The 19,200-nt window shown below is 46.0% G+C and overlaps 1 protein-coding gene across 15 annotated transcripts in view; it reads left to right on the top strand.

Moving 5' to 3' along the window:
- The window catches only part of SYT6 (synaptotagmin 6), a 96,021-nt gene that overhangs the window by 57,975 nt on the left and 18,846 nt on the right, over positions 1–19,200 (top strand). For 7 of the 15 annotated variants that reach the window (XR_010842133.1, XR_010842129.1, XM_059061405.2 and 4 more), the window contains one exon: positions 956–2,539. The exons of 1 other annotated variant lie outside the window; for it this stretch is intronic. Coding sequence is in view for 6 of the 14 variants with exons in the window: in XM_059061405.2 (XP_058917388.1) it covers positions 956–1,027 (72 nt within the window). In the remaining 8 variants the exon portion in view is untranslated. Of the gene's footprint in view, positions 1–955; positions 2,540–19,200 lie in introns of those variants that run through there. 7 more of the 15 variants (XR_010842126.1, XR_010842134.1, XR_010842135.1 and 4 more) reach the window with 4 other exon arrangements.

The following is a 19,200-nucleotide window of genomic DNA, read 5'->3' as shown; positions in this document are numbered from 1 at the left end:
AAGGGTTCGATGGGGCTTCCCTGGTGGCGCAGCGGTTGAGACTCCGCCTGCCGATGCAGGAGACACGGGTTCGTGCCCTGGTCCGGGAAGATCCCACATGCCGCAGAGCAACTAAGCCCGTGAGCCATGGCCGCTAGGCCTGTGCGTCCGGAGCCTGTGCTCCGCAACGGGAGAGGCCACAACAGTGAGAGGCCCGCATACCGCAAAAAAAAAAAAAAAAGAAGGGTTCGATGGCCCAAGCATGGGTCATCCATCCTCAGCCCTCTCCTCACTCCATTACACCTCATTACATCACCCTCTTCCCAGAGGGGTTAGAGTCAGGCTGAGGGGGTGGCAGCCTGTGAGACAGGAGAGGGAGGACAAGAAAGGTGGAGGCACCCGAAAGGGCAGGGGCCTGCCATCTCCTCCCACCTCTTCACAAGTGGAGTGTGAAGGCCCCCGGGAAGCACTTAGACTGAAGAGGAGAGCCCAGCGCTGAAGCAAGATCAGGGCTTTAGCTGTACGAACAGCTCCCAGACAAATTGCTAAGAGTTCATGATTGCAGGATCTTGGCAGTAAGGGCATACTCTGCAGACGGCCTCTTTCGCTGCTAACAAAATCCGATTTTCAGCGTGAAAAATGGCTGAAGCATTCAGAAATGGTCCAGTCATAGCACCTCATTAACTAACACACATGCACGCACGTGCACACACACACACACCTGCACGCATGCATTCCACACGCTAAAGAAAGCTTTCATTATCTCTGCAGCAGGTCTTTTCTAAAAATCAGGCCTTCCAAACTAGAAGCTCGAAAGCTGGTCTCCTTACGTTTTTTGCATGGCTAACAGCAAAATTCACGAAAGCTTATGAAAAGCTGGGAAAAGGTGAATTCAGTGCATGGGCCGGATGAGTTTCAAAACTTGAAATGTACATTCTCTTGGCAACGGGTAAGCGGCTTTTTGTCCTCTCCGCAGTGGCAGGGCCGAGCTGCCAGCTTCGACAGCGAGAGCTCGTGCCCGTCTCCGAGACCACCTCCAACACCCTGAGCTGCACAGCGGCGGCCAGGCCACACCAATGAGACTCAGCCGGGTTCTTTTTGCACTTGTTCAACCGTCTAAATACAGTGTTGTGCAGCAGCGGTGGTAGGGGCAGTGCCTCTCACTCCGGAGTCTTAGCTGCCCCATGTAGGTCAAGGCCGAGACAATTGTCATGTGGTCAGATCTGTCCTAGTCTTTTCTGTCTCCCAAGGTGATGTTTTTCTGGTTCTTTCACTTTTTATGGATCTGCTGTCAGGAAGAAAAGAAGAGGAAAAAAAAAAAAAAAAAGAGGGGAGAGCCCTCACATTGGTTCTATTAAATACAGTGTAAAATAGTCGTCTTTGAGGGGGAGGTGGTTTGAGTTTCTGAAATTTTGTGTCTCCACTGACCTCCGTAAGCCCGGAGGAGAGGGAAGTGGTATGGGCAATGACTACTTTGTTAAGTGGGCTTCAGGAAGGTGCAAATCTGGCGAAGAGCCTTTACAAAGGCTACTACTTACGGCTCTTAGAAGCTCTTTGCTGATGTGACATAAACCGAGATGTGGACTCCTGGCCCCATGTTGAAATTGAGAGCACTCCAAGCTATCTGTGAACCTTCAGCTGGTCGTGCAGGGCTCCTCGCTCCCAGTCCTCATGAACGTTCCTCCTGAATTGAACATGTCTTGATTCCTCATGAGAACTGAGTCACTTTCTTTAGGAATGATTCTGTTCAAACCAACACGCCCTATGTTTTCTGGCGCACCACAGTTAATGACCATATTTGTTTGAAAACAAGATCTTTGTTCTCAAAAATAACCTTCATTGTAAAAAATAAAAGGAAGCACGTATGTTCTGGAATGATTTCTGCGTTATACATAGCTTTATAGTTCCATGAAGTATCAAGCAACTGTTTAAAATGCCTAAAGAGATCAAAGAAAAAACTACATAAAATGTTCTTTTCTGAATGGGAAGTTTTGAAATCCAAGGAATAGGTGTAGTCTATCTTTTTATGAACAGTACCTTCTTGATTAAAACCAAGTCAGCTTAAGTCTATTTCAGCCCCCTTGATGCTAGGACAACGTTCATCTTAAACTTTAGTTCTATAGATTATTAAGGACTTCAGTGTTTGATTGTTTCAGTGGTAATGAAGGATTTTTTTTTTTCTTAAATCTCTACCGTAGATCACATTCAGTTTAGGAAAAAAGAATGTTTGAACTATTCTGTATTGTAATCGTACATTTCTGTTGAGTTAATAGTGGCCTTCCCACCAACCCCCTAGAACTACATTGATTTGCTCCATCTCAGTCTGTATAGCCCTGGTAGATGTGTGGGTGGGTTTTCACTTCAGTTTGTGGCTGTGAAATGCCAATTTCCAGAGCTGTGTGTGTGACTGGCAAGACGCAAGTCTGCTGAAGGAGCGCTTCCTTCAACGATGGCAGGTCAAGAACGTAAAAACTGTTCACACACCTTGTGTCTCACTCTTTACATATGTCACATGCTTTAGGAGCAGCAATTCAATAAAGTAACCCTTGTTTTAAGCCAAGTTATCAGTTTTCTGTGCTGATATAACTTTGGGTAGTGTCTTCTACATCCTAAAAATGACCAGATTGGGCAGGAGGTAACAGGATATTGTGGCAAAAGAAGTTTTCATCTTAAAAAAATGTAGATAAACTGAGAATTCACCCTGTACTGAGCTTTAGGCTAGAGGCTAATGTGTCATTGGTGTAAAAATAAGTTTTCTCCCCAAATGTCTTGTGACTGACAGGCCTTCCCAGTCACGTGGTCTTGCGGCTGGTTGTTCTCTTGAGAGAAGAAAAAACTCAAGGTCATGATAAGACTTCCAACAGGCCATGAACTTCATTCTGTTTCTTGACTCTCGAATGACCCCATCAAGATGGCCATCTCAATCGTTGGGCAGGTGCTGGGGGTTCCTGTAACTATGAAGGGGGCATTGACTTTCCAGCGTCATAAGGAGCCCAGAAATTAGTGTGAGGGGTTCCTTCCAGAAGTGAGCTTGAAATGCATGTCCATCTGTCATCTTCAAACCTGTAGGCAGATGGGGAGGAGTGCTCTAACCTTTTGGAGAAGGGAACAGGATCAGTGCGAATCATGGAAGAGTCACTGCTCTTAGGCATTCCTTTTATGTCCAAGCAGCCATCTCACATGAGTGAGCCTCCCAGTGGCTGTGAAAAATCATTTCCTGAGCAGATTATGGTTAGCTTCCACACCACCCTGACCAACTGCTACCACTCCCGCTACGGCAGTTTTAGTAAATGTCTACAGGCTGGGGAGCCCACCCCAGGGAGGCTCTCAGCTCCTGGACCCCCGCCTCCATCATCCTCAGGGGAGACTAGTCCTCAACCCAAAGCATGAATGGAACCTGAATTTCTGCCCATTTCATTGTCTACCCTGATCTCTCTCCCTCAAAGATGAGCATAAAATGATTACACGTTGCAGAATAAAATGAAATACAAGGTTGATTCATTTGTCAGCTTCCTCTGCCACGAGTAACCTCTTTCTTGGGTTGGTGATGTGAGCTTTGCTGAAGTCATGATAACCAGGGCCTTTTGTACATCGATGTTTTTTTGAAAGTGCAAAGTTCCCTTTATGGAGCAGTGTTTCTAGGCTGAACAATGCTTCTCCCCTCCCCTCCCCTTACACTCAGGATGCAATTAATTGCATCGTCATTTTAAAAAGTATGTTGTTAATTACTGCTTTGTGTCTTCCCACCCTTGTCACAGCCTGGAGTTTTTATTCAATTAAATCTCCTCTTGCACATTTCTCTTATCATCGTACATTCCTGAGGTTTAGCAGTCAGCACACACACAGGACACTGGAAAGCTTTTATTTTTAATCTGTGTTTCACATAGATAACCACTTCCCTTCAATCAAGATATAGCAGAAGGACTTGTTCATATTTCATTCTGCCCAAGGAATACCTGTGTACCCCGGAAGGCTGGAAGTCACCTGTGTTTTGTCAGGTTTGTAGTTCACAGAGCATTTGGTACACGGGGCTCTGCTGTTTTCTCAGCTGTTGAGCTCAACAAGCAGCCACTCCAGATGCTGAAGCTTCTCTAGGGAAAGGGTCACACACTCATACGGAAAGTGCAATGCTTTCGCCTACTGGGAGAGGAATCCTGCTAATTCTCATAAAACACAACTTGAGAAAATCCTGTTGCAGACTCGAAAATTAAAAAAACAAAAACAAAACCAAAAACATTACTTAATAGAATATCCTCTCTGCTCACCCCCAGATTTTAATTAATTTAGAAAGCAACCCATAGAGTAGAGAGTGGAAGGTACTATCTCTTCCTGCACATCTGCCTCTAAATTACTGACACTCCGCGGTGAGATAACACCAAGGGAGCCAAACTGCTGAGAGAAGCACTCTGTTGCCCAAAGATGCAGCTTCCTCTTGCTTCTGACTTCCCATCAGGTCACCCACCAGCCACCAGGATCTGATGATGTGCTAGTCACATCTAGAGCAGATCAGCCATCAAGGTAAATGCATCTGGCTGGCTGGACTGGGTTATACAGCGGTAACAACATTCAGATTTCAGCGACTGAAAACAACAAAGGCTTATTTCTTATTCATGCTAGATGTTCATCACAGGTCAGCAAGGGGGGGGCTCTGCTCAGTGGATTGATTCAGGGGAACTCAGGATGACAGAGCAGCCAACATCTCAGACATTGCCAGTTGCCACGCCCGAGGGTAAAGAGCACTCGGAAGGGTCTCATCCTGGCTTCAGTGTTCTGGCCCAGAAGGAACATATGTCACTTTCCTTCACCGTTCACTGCCCAGAACTACTCATGTGGCCTCCAAAACATAAGGGGTTCAAGCTCCCAGAGGAAGAAGAAGTAGAAATATTTGGTCATCGGGATTTGGTAGGACCACAGTGAACTTCACAGACTCGTGAAGGGTGACAGTTACTGAAGGGCTGATTCCGAGAAACTAATAAAGGGAAACTCTGGTCTATTCATTTTTGAATGAAATCAAGGACTGTACATTGAGTCACACAGCTATATATTGGGCCACACACCTGTGCTGGTGGCCTCAGACTTGAATCTTGCCCACAAAAAGCTTTTTAGTCTAGTAACTTGGTAACATAAGTAACTCTAGTCCAAGGTAGAAAGTGGTAAATGCAGGAAGGGAGGTGAAATAAAAGGCTACAGAAGTCCAAGAAAGAATACCACAGCTCTGCAGATTGAGTGACAGCTCAAGGAAGAAGGGTCCCCTGATCTAGACCTTTTAAGGATGGGTAGGACTTGGGGATGTGGAAGTTGTGAGGAGGGGGCACATTCCAGGCTGAGGGGTCCATACACGTGAAGACCCGGAGCTGAGGAATTCCCAGGGCTGCCAAGCCGCCTGCATCCAGGGGAAACAAGGAGCCCCCTGAACACCACTGCCCCTTTGCTTGCACTGGTCTTCCCAGACAGAATGCTGGACTTCTGCCCGAGAAGTGTTCCTTTCCCCTACCCTGGCCCCCGCCTACTTCTTGCCAGCTGCCTCCACTGGGAAACAGACTTGCTGCCCACCCCCCATTGGAGGCTTGGCTTCTGCTCCCAAAAGGGCTGATCACCTGGAACTTCAAGACTTGCCTGAATCTGAGACTTAGTCCAGCTGCCACACCTCATCCACTTACCCAGTTCTCACCTCCTCAGGCTATTTCTCAGCGACAAGCCCCTCAGGACTTTATGATTTGTCCTGTCCTGCTCTGCTCCTCTTTGAAGTAAGCCCTATCCTCATGTCTGATCTTCTAGCTCAGGGAACAGGACTGGCCTCTCCCTGGCTTTCCTCTGGCTGGTTCACAGCTGCACCTCCCGCACAGCTGTGGCAAGCCCATTGGGAGAGACTGGAGATGAAGAGACCAGCAGGCAAGCTGCAGCGGTCCAGCCGAGAGTGGACCAAGGGCTGGGCTAGCATAGGCCGTGCACAGGGAAACAAGGGCACATGCACAGGTTGTGGTGATCACAGGTGGAAAACACTGCAGAGCTGACAGCTGAGCAAATCTGGAAGAAGGGAGAGGGAAACAGGATTCAAAGTTGTTGGCTTTACACTTGAGGCACCAGAAGAATGATGGTGCCTTCCATGGAAACCAGAAACTCAGCAGAACAAGAAAAAAAACTGATGAGTCCAGTTTGGGCCCAGCTGAGTCTGAGATGCTAGAGGGATGTCTAGCAGGCAGCTGCAGTCCAACATGCAGCTGGGTTGAGAGGTCAGGCATGAGATGTTAATTTATAGAAAGCTTACACACCAAAATGAGATGTGAAGACAGGAGGCTGACGCTGCCACGCCAATACAAGGAGAGTCTCAAAGAGATGTTCTTCAGGACCTATCAACATTTAGAGGTCAAGGAGAACAGAAGTGATGTGAATAATAACTGAGGTGTCCCCAAGTGAAGCTGATCAATGAAAATGCTAATGAACAGAAACATCAATCAAGGCCTTCATAAAATGCTTCTTCATAACAAGTTAATCCAAAGTGCTTAAATGTAACTTGACTCACTAGTCTATTTTCACCCACATTTGCAGGGACCCACCTCTTTTTTTTCCACTTCAGCTATGTTCTTGCCTTTTTTAAAAATTGTAGTAAAATATACATGTCATAAAATTTACCATTTTAACCATCTTTAAGTGTACAGCTCAGTGACTTTAAATATATTCACATTTTTGTGCAACTATCGCTGCCATCCATCCACAGAACTTTTTTCATCTTGTAAAACTGAAATTCTACACCCATTATTTAGCAGCCCCACCACTCCCTCTCACCAGCCACAATTCTGTTTTCTGTCTGTAAATTTGACTACTCTAGGTACCTCGTAAGAGTGGAATCATATGATGTTTATTCTTTTTTATGTTATTTATTTTTTAGCTGCACTGCACAGCTTGTGCAATCTTAGTTCCCTGACGAGGGATTGAACCTGTGCCCCCTGCAGTGGAAGTGTGGGACCGTAACCACTGGACTGCCAGGGAATTCCCATGACGTTTATTCTTTGTCCTGGATTATTTCGTTTAGCATAATGTCCTGAAGATTCATCCATGTTATAATACGTGTCAGAATTTCCTTCCTTTTTAAGGCTGAGTAATAGTCCATTGTATGTATGTACTATATTTTGCTTTCTATTCATCCACAGTGGACATTTCACCTTTTGGCTATTGGAATAATGCTGCTATGAACGTAGGTGCACAAGTATCTCTTCGTGTCCTTGATTTGATTTCAATTTTGAGGGGGCATATACCCAGAAGTGGAATTGCTGTATCATAGTAACTCTATTTTTAATACTTTGAGGAACCATCATACGGTTTTCCATAGCAGCTGCACCATTTTACATTCCCACAAGCAGTGTACAAAGATTCTAATTTCTCTATATCCTCACAAATAATTGTTATTTTTTGATGGTAGGCATCCTAATAGGTATGAAGTGGTATCTTGTTGTGGTTTTGGTTTTCATTTTCCTAATGATTAGTAACACTGAGTATCTTTTCATGTGCTTATTGGCCCTCTGTATATCTTCATTGGAAAAATGTCTATTCAAGTCCTTGCTTATTTTTGAATTTTTGCTGTTGTCCTTATTAAGTTTTAAGAGTTCTTTATGTATTCTAGATATTAATCCCTTATCAGATTTATTTGCAAATATTGTCTCCCATTTTGTGGGCTGCCATTTTACTCTGTTGATCATGTCCTTTGTTGAAAAAAAGTTTTTAATTTTGATATCATCTAATTTTTCTTTTGTTACCTGTGCTTTTGGTGTCATACTCAAGAAATCATTGCTAAATCCAATACCATGATGATTTCCCCCAGTGTTTTCATCTAAGAGTTTTATAGTTGTACCTCTCATACTTAGGTCTTTGATCCATTTTCAGTTAAATTTTGTATAGGCTGTGAGGTAAGGGTTCAACTTCATTCTTTTATCATGTGGATATCCAGTTTTTCCTACATCATTTGTTGCCAAGACTGTCTTTTCCCCATCGAATGATCTCGGCACCCTTGTTGAAAATCATTTGACAATAGATGTGAGGGTTTATTTCTGGGCTCTCTATTCTGTTTCATTGGTCTATAGGTCTGTCTCTATGTGAGTACCACACTGTTTTGATTACTATAGCTTTGTAGTAAGTTTTGAAATCAGGCAGTGTAAATTCTCCAACTGTGTCCTTTTTCAAAATTATTTTTGGCTCTTTGGGGTCCCTTGAGATTCCATATGAATTTTAGGATGAATCTATTTCCAAAAAAAAAAATCTTGGGACTTTGATGGGGATTACATTGAATCTGTATATTGCTTTGGGTAGTATTGATAGCAATCCAACTCTTAAGGACAATGTAATCACCCACAAATGCCATTTGCTGACAATCTGTCCACAAATTCATCCTTACCTCTGGGGTTCCTACTTCTAAGCACATGTTGTGATCCTTGGTGCAGGACCAAGTCATGGAGTTCAAACCAGCTAACTAGACCTTTTACACTAAACTCAACTCTTGCCAAGTTTCTGTAGAAATCATCTCCCACTACTGCAAATGTCCTGGCACAACTCCCAACCTGCTGACCAAACTCAATCCTATAGCCCAATTTCTCCTTCCTGCCCACTCAGTTCCAGAACACTCAAGAACTTCAGTTGGACTCATTCCCATGAATGAAGGCTCATCTCCTTCTGCATGCACATAGGTACTCACTCAACAAACATGTGTTGAGCAGCTAGTATATATCAGGTAACATGCTAGGGCTGAGGGCACACAAATTAATAATAACTAACAAACACAAAACATTTCCTATATGCCAGACACTGTTTTAAGTTCTTTACATTCATTATATCACTTAATGCTTCCTCTAGCCCTAAGAGGTTAGAAACTTGCCCAAGGTCACGCAGCTCAACCCAGATATCTAAATCCCAGAGCTCACATGCTTAAGCATGATGCCAAGCTGCCTTCTAACAAAATATAGCTCTTCAAGGAGCTCACAATTCAGAGGAGGAGATAGACACAAAAATAGAAAATTATCCTACAATATGGTAAGGGCAATGATAGAGATATACCAGAGATTTAAGGCATCCTAGAGAAGGATTGCCTACCCCAGCCATCTATGCATATCCCCTTCATGGTGCACCCCAAATGTACACTCTGAGAGCCCAGGCTCATCCCTTCCTGGAGACAGCCCTACAACGACCTCTTTGTGAACCCTCAGTCACGCATACTAACTTGATTCCCTACATCAGTTACTCCTCTAGGAACAGCTAAAGACTTGGGGAGTCTGCCCATCACACCCAGCCCCAGCCAGTCTGCCCATAAATGTGTTCTATGTTGGACAATACAAGGAAGAGTGAAGGCTGTAATTCAGCAGCTCTACTGGAAAGCAGTGTTGAGTACAGTCAAGGGTTCATCACTCTACCATGTGCAGCTCCGAACAAAGCCTGTGCCATTAGACGGGATGAAAAGGGGAACTGATGATGAGCTGCCATGGGAGAGGACAGACAGAAGAATTCAGAGGGTTCAGAGGAAGCCTGGAAACTCAGGAATTCACACAGGCTAGCTCTGCCTTCTTGTATCTCTTTCCTTTCAGAACCAGAGCGGTGAGTCTCCTCCTACAGGGATCTCAGCTGAGGACGAGTAACTCGTGGTAAATTAGTCCTGGAGGTAGGAGTGGGGAGGTATGTGACTCTTTTCCCCAGGTGACTCTTTTTTCTGCACAGATTGGGGAAGTTTGGTGACACATCAGGAATTATCCAGAGAGACACAGAGCGCCAACGTGGGCAGGAGCCTCAGGCATACTGAGACATGTAGCAGTTCTTTTCTCTGTGGCTTCACCTTGCAATCTGTGCATGAGTCAGGTTTGTGAGGCCCCTTCAGGCTGGAGCAATAAGGAATGAAAACTCGTGGCTAGAAACTCTAAGTGTTTTTGGAAATGTGAGTCCCTGAGATGACAGAGGACTTGCTAATCATGGTGGAAAGGGCTATGGCCCTTTATACCATGGTCTTTCATCTCCCTGGAGAAATTACTGACAATGACACACTGCAGTTAAAATGGATTGTGAAATCAAAGGGCCAGACGAGCTTCAGACACTGTCATCCTTCAATTACCAAGAACTTTCTTTCCCAGATGATCCAAGTATACGTGACTTGCTATGCAGAGAAGTTCTTCCTGTAACCCCTGGTCTCGAACCTGGAGCTGCCCTGATGCTCCCAGGGGCTCTCTGCCTGGCAATGAAACAGGGGGTAGAGCTATATTCTCCAGTCTTTCAATCCCAGCAGCTATCTGTTTCCTGCCAGATTTGCCTTGTGAGGGTGGATTCAACTCTCTGACCCCAGTATATCTGGAAAACTCAAGAGCCTAGAACCAGAAGATCTGGGTTAAGTCCTGCCTTCTCAAGCTTCTCCAGGCTACCCTGGGTGGATCACATAACCTCTCTGAGCCTCATTTCCTTCATCTGTAAAAGAGGGGTGTAGTTGCTTTGATGGCAGTGGTCAGGCTCCACCTTGGATCTGCATCCTGAGAGCTTATTGCAGCACAGCGGCCTGGACCCTCTCCTTTTTCCTTGAAGACCTGTCACTTTCACAACTGAGTAACCTGAGAACAAAGAGGATAAGCCAATGTGCTGCTCTTAAGCTTGGAGAGGGTGGGAGGGAGCAGGGAGAGGGAATGTAAGGAATAAATCAAGTGGCTATGTAATTAATTTAGAATAACTTAAGCACTGAACATTGAAAAGAAACAAAAGTGGTGACATTTAGTGAATGTGTCAGTCGATATCTCACTCATTCCAGCTGTCTTTTAAAATGTCAAATCTCTCACAATCCTTTTTCTTTGCAGCTGGAAGGCTCGTGCTAACAACCACCACCAATTCTGGTTGATACCCAGTAGGTCAGCACGGGCACATAATTTCAGAAGTGGGAGGTCCTAGAGGCTGCAGGAACAGTAAACAATGCCCGTCACCCCCAGAGAGCTGGGCACCACAGCTGCTTCCCCAGGGTCCACCACTGATCCATTCTCCTGCCCTTTACTCATCTGTGGCCATCAACCCAAAAAAACCACACAGGGTGTCCACACCAAGAGAAGACAGTCTGTGTGTTGTCATGTCCGTCCTCCATTCGTGCCTCCTCAAACTTCTCAGAACTTGAAAGTTTTCAAGAGAAAACCTTAGTTGAACTCCAGGGAGAGAGAAAGCCAAGAGCTGGTTGCTCCAGAGAACTCCAGGCTCAGGAATTTCCATTCCGAGCTGATTGGCCCTTGGTTCGGTCCTCTATAAATACCGGATACAGTTTCAGAAGCAAACCAAGGGGAATGAGCCAGCTGGATTTTCACTTTGGGGAGAAAAACGTGAAGCCAAGTGGCACGGCTCAGTTTTCATCCCCAACTCCATGCCTGCCCCCCGGAGTGAGCTTCCCCACATTCAGCCACAGCTGAGCGGCCAGTCTCTTTGACCTCACCGGCTGCCACCGAGGTGCAAGGAGGAGGGGCAACTCAAACCCAAACAGAAAACCAGCTGGTGTTCAACCAACTTGGAAGTTTAAGTGGCCTAGGCGGACGAGGAACTTCCAGCAACTCCAGCTCATTTAGCAGAGTGCAGTTTCTGGCTCGAGGAGCAGAGAAGGGCCATGGTGTTCTAGGCTGCCTGGGGAGCAGGGCATGGGAAGCCAGCGCAGGGCAAGCGGTAACAGCTCAGCTTTGGCCAAGCCCAGTTGCACAGGGAGGACACTGTAGAAGGGAGAAGTAGAAGGGAGGGCTCCCCTTCTACTGCCCTGTTTGTAGCCCGGTTGTGCGAGAGTCCATGCCAGCCCCTCAGGGAAGCCAAACGCACAGGTGCTCCACCGCCCAAGCGCACCCCACTTAGAGCAGAGCCAAAGCTCGTGAACACTCGCCTCCACTGTCTCCTCGCCAGTACGCAGAGCCAATGGCTTGTTAAAGCAAGTGTTCCCACTCCATCTCTGTGGCTCCTGGATGGAGTGCCTCCTGCACCATCAGCCCTCCCTCCTTGAGGTTCTCCCCTTACCTGACTCTGGTCTCCTTCATAGGATCCTGTTTTGCATCCATCCCAACTCTTATACCGACATCCCTAGAAGTGAGAAGGCCCCCAGGCCCAGTGCTTGGCGTCTCCCCACCTCTCCACCCTCTCCCTGGACAATTTCACCCACCGCCAACTCCACATCACCTACCATCTCCGTGCTGATGCTGGTCCACATTCCAGAGCCCATGACCCTTGGAGCACCAGACCCAAACTGCCACCTGCCACAGACAAGGCCCTTGGACCTCCTGCTGCAGCATAAACCCAGGATTTCCCAAAGCAAACTTCTCGCTCGGCTGTCTGTGAACTTCAGCATTATCCTGCTGGTTTGATCCTCAACTCCCAGCTCTCCCCACATCAGTGAACACGATCGGACCCTTTTTCTTGTCCAGCTCCCCCTGCTGCCCTGCATGTCCAGGTGCCCCATCATGGTGGGCCTGCGAGAGAGGAAGCACCTACTGCCAGAAGCTAGAGGACACACGAGCCTAGACCAGAGTCAAGTACCCAGATTCAGAACACAAGCGTGTGGTTCAGGAAAACGCTTGGTTTCTACAAAAACAAGCGTAATGGTAATACGGATGGTCTCCGGCAGTGGCTCTCAAACTTTACTGTGCATTCGAGCCACCTGGAAACCTTGCTAAAAAGGTAAATCACTATCACAGAGATTCTGATGCACCAGACCTGGGGTGGAGCCTAGGAATCTGTATTCCAACAAGCTGGCAGATGATTCTGATGCTGGTAAAGTCCAAGCCCATGCATGGAGGACCATTTGGTCCAAGAATTAGAGACTGGCTTTACCTGGCATGGGACAGCTGTTCCTAATCAAGAAGACCCTGACCCAGACCCAGCTCATAGGGTGATTGTGCTCTGAATTCCTGAATTCCACGCAGTGAGCAGTCACATAGGGCTGCATTCATGGAAAGTCTTGGGGTGGGATTATGCCCCCCACCAGGTATCTGTCTGGCAGCACACTGGCAACCTGAACAGGAAGGGGTGTTAGCAGCAAAAGTACCCACTCTGGAAACTCGGCCCAGCTCCCCCACCACCAATATTGTGATTCAGTCCCGAGTACAGCAGGGCAAGCCATCTGCTTCCCATTCCACACCTTGCTCTGTCACCACAGAGCAAAAGCAGAGGCAGACAGGTTGATCATGACTGAGAGCGTCTGCTCTAAATCAGGCTGACCGCAGGCTGGGCACGGACACGGGAGGTGGTGGCAGAGTGCCATCCAGAGCCCCTCCACCCACCCTGCTTCCTAACCCAATCTTTGCCTTCTGATAGTCAACAAGCATTGCCGAGGCTCCAAGGGACAGATACAGGAGAATTTTAGGAAGTAGACTCTATGTGATCAGGGATTGATTGGAGCATAAGTTAAAAGATAAGGTGGAATCTTTCAAAAAGAGTCATGTACCACAATGTTCATTGCAGTTCTATTTACAACAGCCAGGACATGGAAGCAACCTAAGTGTCCATCCACAGATGAATAGATAAAGAAGATGTGGCACATATATACAATGGAATATTACTCAGCCACAAAAAGAAATGAAATTGAGTTATTTGTAGTGAGGTGGATGGACCTAGAGTCTGTCATACAGTGGAGTAAGTCAGAAAGAGAAAAACAAATACCGTATGCTAATGCATATATATGGAATCTAAAGAAAAAAAATGGTTCTGAAGAACCTAGGGACAGGACAGTAATAAAGATGCAGATGTAGAGAATAGACTTGAGGACACGGGGAGGAGGAAGGGTGAGCTGGACATATATACACTACCAAATGTAAAATAGATAGCTAGTGGGAAGCAGCTGCATAGCACAGGGAGATCAGCTTGGTGCTTTGTGACCACCTAGAGGGGTGGGATAGGGAGGGTGGGAGGGAGATGCAAGAGGGAGGGGATATGAGGTTATATGTATATGTATAGCTGATTCACTTTGTTATACAGCAGAAATTAACACAACAATGTAAATCAATTATACTCCAGTAAAGATGTTAAAAAAAAAAAAGATAAGGTGGAGGCCTAGGATCACTAGTCCCACCCACTGATCCTATGCATTGAGCCTGAAGATAGAAGGTCAACAGAACCCCAGTTTTTCTGTCCATGAGAAAATGTCTTGAGATGCCTCCCAAGCTCCTAACCTCCTGCTGGAGAACTCCACGTGGATGACTGTAGGTACCTCAAACTCTGTATCCCACTCTCTGCTGACTCTTCCCCCTCCCAGCCACCAGTGCTCCTGCACCCCCCTCCCTTGGTTAATGCACCATTGATAGTCTCATCCCCAGGCCCAGGGCCTCTGAATCACCTTCTTTCTTTTCCTCCCTCTCCTTTGCCCCACTCACTCACAAGTCCTGTCCATTGCACCCACAGACTGTCTCCCACCTATCCCTGCCTTTTGGAAAGCACAGCCCTGCCTGAGCTCAGTCCCTCGACTTTGGCCCAGGAGATTGCGGGTGTTTACTACGGGGTCTGCAGATCTCTGCTCTTTGACCTCTCTCGATGCCCTTGGTTCCCAACCTGGCACTTTCAGATTATCTATGGATCTTCACTATTTAAAGGAACTACTAGAAACTGTACATTTACCTCAATACAGCCTCACAGATGTCAATAAATAGAATTTGTTAAATGGCCCAAATCAAACTGTGAGATCTATGGAGGTAAATTAATGAAAGGGGTTTCCTTGTGGTGAAATGTTGGGAGCAAACCTACCTTCACACAGTCCCAGTTAGCTATCTCCCTGAAACAAAGCTCTGATGTCACGTCTCTTTGGCCACCCGCTCCCATTCCTTCAGACTCCCTAGCGGAGCATTCAAGTCCTGTGTCATGTTCCCCTCTCTCCACACAGGCTGCATTTCCCAAACAGCTATAGATCTCCACTTCTCCATGACTTTGCTAATGCTGTTCCCTCATCCTGGAGTGTTCTTTCATTCCTCCTTTGCCTTGAAACCTTTTTTGTCCTTCATGTTGTTGCTCAAATGTCCTTCCTCTGTCATCCCTGAGCTCTGCACCTCCCAGGTCAAAATTAACAGCTTCTTTTTCTCTGTGCCTCTAAGTCCAACTTTTGTATCTCCTTCCTAGAATACATTTCATTCTGATGTATGTCATAGTTAGGGTCTTCCCATCAGAGTAGAGCCTGCTTGAGAGCTGATGTCCCCACTGCACCTTGCATAGTAGATGCTTGATAAATGTCTGTTGGCTAAGTTGGCATGTGAATGAATGAGTAGATAACTTCTCCTACAGACTAAAATCAGCATCATCACCATGACCCAGAATTATCCTACACCATCCACAAAACACAAGATAATTTCTGGGAGAAATAGGCTAAAGAGGATACATCTTTGGAAGGTTCTCTAAGTATTCCCACTACTCCTGTGGTCCAGAATGGCCACTTAGGACCACATGGCCACTACGTTCCAACAGTACTAATGCTAGCAGCTATTATCTGTTAAATAGTTATGATGTGCCCGTCACCAGGCCAGTTTCTTTACCTGCATTACCTGAATTCTGACATCCATACAAGGAGGTAGGTACAATTAGTATTATCTCATTATACAGATGAGGAAACAAGTAAGAGATGTAAAGTCACTTGTCTAAGGCCAAGGGGAAGAGCTGAGAATAAAACCGGGAAAAGTCTAACCCTAACTACTTTGTCCTGCTTCTCGCGGGTGGGGGCACCATCACAGCCCGCACCCCTGAGTCATCAGCATGGACAACAGGTTTGTCTCTTGCCGGGGAGGCTGTGAGCTCCACAAGGTAAATTGGGCCCAAGCCATGAAGGACAGGCTACTGGCTGCTTGCCCAAAGTGCTGGCTCCTCCACAGGCCCCCAAACACTGCCCAGGAAGCATCTTCTTTTCTGCCCTAGAAACCTGGACCCGTGCCACCAAGTGTCACCAGACTGAAAGTCTGCTCCTGCCCCACGCCAGCCTTCTTTCCTCTGCAAAGTGGTACCTGGAATCTATGTCTCTGATGATAGATGCTTTCAGTACTTTGGCCATTCCCACTAAGAGGCTTTGAATATAAACTGGGCCAGCAGGAAAAGGTAATTAGGTGGCACTTTCCTGATGAGATGGGAAGATCAGCAGGTGTAAGATCAGGGATCTGAGTCCTGGTGTGCATTTAATTAAGCATCGCTGTTCTGTTTACGCATTGGATGGAAAAGCTTGAAAAAATCCCAGCCAACCTCTTTCCTCATAATTTCAGGCGGAGGTAGAGGAAGGAGGACAAGGGTACCAAAAAACAAATCAACGAAACAAAAACAAAACACAAAACAGAACAGCTAGAGTCTCAAACCTTCTTCCTCTTCAAGCTCAGTCCTTGATTATGAAAAAGAATAACCAAAAGGCAACAGAGAAAACCCGGGGGAGACAGGGCTCTAGACAACCCCAGGGCACACAAAAGGGTTGTAGGAAGGGGAGGGAATGCTTAAAATCAGTAAGGCCAAAGCTGGGAGTCATTCCATTTAAATTCTAACAAGGCGAGTATTCAGAGATAACAAAGGCCATGGTGTTTAATTAAGGGTATAAATGGTAGAAATATGAGACAGGAGCTTTTATGAACTGTTAATGAGGTGAATGGGAAACCTCTAAAAATCAACCAGGGCTAGTTGAAAGGGTAATTAGGGGTGCAAAAATAAACAGAGGGTGTCAATTTGAGAGAAGTTCCCTGCAAGGCTCCTCCAACCCATCTTCAGTAGGTAGGGCAGGCCAAAGAGAGGGCCCCCAAGGAGTCAGCAGCAAAGGCCCAAGTGTCCTCTTATCTTGCCTTGTCTCCTTCCTAGACGTGTTTTTTTTTTTTTTTTTTTTTTTTTTTACTTATTAGGATTTTATTAAAACATATAATAAATATGCATTGAAAGGTTTTATAATGAGCACTTTCAAAAACAGAATTCATGAGATCATAATCATGGTGAAAACATAATTTTAGTAGAAAGTAGCTATTGGAAAAAATGATATATTAAGCCAACTTTGATAAGAATCATAATGAGCTCTCCCACCCTGCCCTGCACTGTTCCAACCAACTGGAGACACACACACACACACACACACACACACACACCACACACACCACACACACACACACACACACACATGTGAGGCAGGCTGTGCCTTATTTAACAGGGAGTCCTCAAAGCTCAAAGGGACCTGAGCAAATATTAGGAGATGAAAGACCTTAAGGGCTAAGTGATAAAAATCAATCTGGTTCCTGCCTTTGAGCTGATAGCTAGGAATTCTGTCTGCTTGCGTGGGTGCATAGACACAAATACACACTTGCTAAACACACACCACACACACACACACACACACACACACATCAGTCAGGAGAGTTCCAGTCCAGGCCGGTAGCTTGCAAATAGAGAGGGGTGGTTGCTTACCCAGGAGGTGGGTTTGAGCCTCCGGCCTCCCACCTCCGCAGTCTCTCTCCCTCCCCCATCAGAACACAACCACATTAGGAAGCGTTCTGGGATCAAGTAGGTTTAGGAAATTCTTTCCATAATATGCTCCTTGGGGAGATGCACACTAACACATCTAACGCTCTGAGAAGTGTGGTAAAGAAATCTCTATGTTTATTTAACTCAGCATTTCCCAAACTAACCCTCTGTCCAAAAAAATACCATTTACCATCTCCCCCCACTACCCACCCCCAACTAGTAAAATTTGGGGGCATTAAACGCATCTCTGAGGGACTGGGAATTGACCTTGGGAGGGATACGTTTGTCATTTTTGTGTGTGTGTGGGGGTGATTTTATTTCCCGACCAGGGAGCCAACCCATACCCCCTGCAGTGGAAGCATGCAGTCTTAACCACTGGCCCGCCAGGGACGTCCCAGGGAGGGATAACTCTAGAGCACAGGTCCCTCCCTGCTGCGATGATGGGGCATCACTGGTCTTCCTTAAATGCTCTGGATACCAGCAGGCTCGTCATGGGGATCAGGGAGGAGGAAACGTCCCTCATTTCATTTACTCTCTTGACAAGTTCTCTGCAAATAGCAGGCAATGCTGGTTCTTAGAGTTACAAATTGGTGCCCACCTCAAGGGGAGAATGATCCCCCCAGATTCCTACCCAGAGCAAATAGCTTGGCTCCGTGGATCCCTATCTGTTCCTATCAGGGGATTAAAAATGGATCAGTCAGAAGACAGGGCCCATCGCTGCTATTGCTATAGGCTGTGTGACCTGGGCAAAGTGATTCAATCCTCATTATCACCTTTCCTTATTTGTAAAAATAAGTTAATAATAGTAGCTCCTTCACAAGTTATTTAGACGGGAAAGTAAAATCATATACACAAGCACTTAATGTCTTTTAAAGCATGTAAAGTATTTTAAATGATCAAAAAAGCAACATTTTCTGTTTCCCTCTATATCCTTAGGTGATTTTATCTACTGGCAGGGTCTTGATTCCATGGAAATGTGTATGGGCCCCAAAACCATATATCCACCCAGATCTCTCTCCTGAACTCTAGATTTCTGCTACAGTTTGGGATTTAAAGTAAGCAGAAATCCAATGAACTCCAATGACAGAAAATAAAACATTGCCAGATATGAGAGGATCTGGAATTGAAATCAGGAGAAACCCATTAGGAACAGAAGCAGCAATTCTGTCTCCCCACCCTCCAGGGTCTGCTCTGCTATCATTTCATACCCCATCACCTTCTTCTGCCTACTCATTAACCCCCAAGTGCATAGGACCTAACTCCAGAGCCCACTCCAAATGGCAATAGATTCCATGAATCCTGGTGCAAGTGTTGGAAGAAAGAGTCTGCTTGGATGATTCTATCCACACAATCCAGATAACAGAAGTCATAGGATTGGCTGCCCGGGGTTAGGTGTCCATCACGGGTCCAAGAGCTGTGACACTATAGAGGGAGGGAATCATGTGATAGATAGAGTTGTCCCTTCTAGCATCACTGGACAGGACAAGTAATAAAGGCCTGTCAATTTCATTCTTCTGCTTCCCTGCCTGGCACACAGAACTTTTCCCTATTCAAACATTTCCAAAGACACTCTCACCTAACTTGATCACATTTACAGCTACAAATCATACACCTCCCCAACAGAAACACCATGAAGTCACATTCCTCTCCTCATCCAGAGTTGGTGAGTATCCTAAGGCCATCTCAAAGATTGCTTGCTTGCCCCAGAATCCACAACATTCAGTCTCTGTCTATTCCTCTTCTATTTCTGTGAGATCCTGTCCAAATATGACTGCTCACTTTCTTACAATC

This window comes from Kogia breviceps, chromosome 1, assembly GCF_026419965.1.
Source record: "Kogia breviceps isolate mKogBre1 chromosome 1, mKogBre1 haplotype 1, whole genome shotgun sequence".
Classification (NCBI taxonomy): Eukaryota; Metazoa; Chordata; class Mammalia; order Artiodactyla; family Physeteridae; genus Kogia; species Kogia breviceps.
Note: the sequence above shows the minus strand (reverse complement) of the source record. Positions and strands in the feature narration are given on the sequence as shown.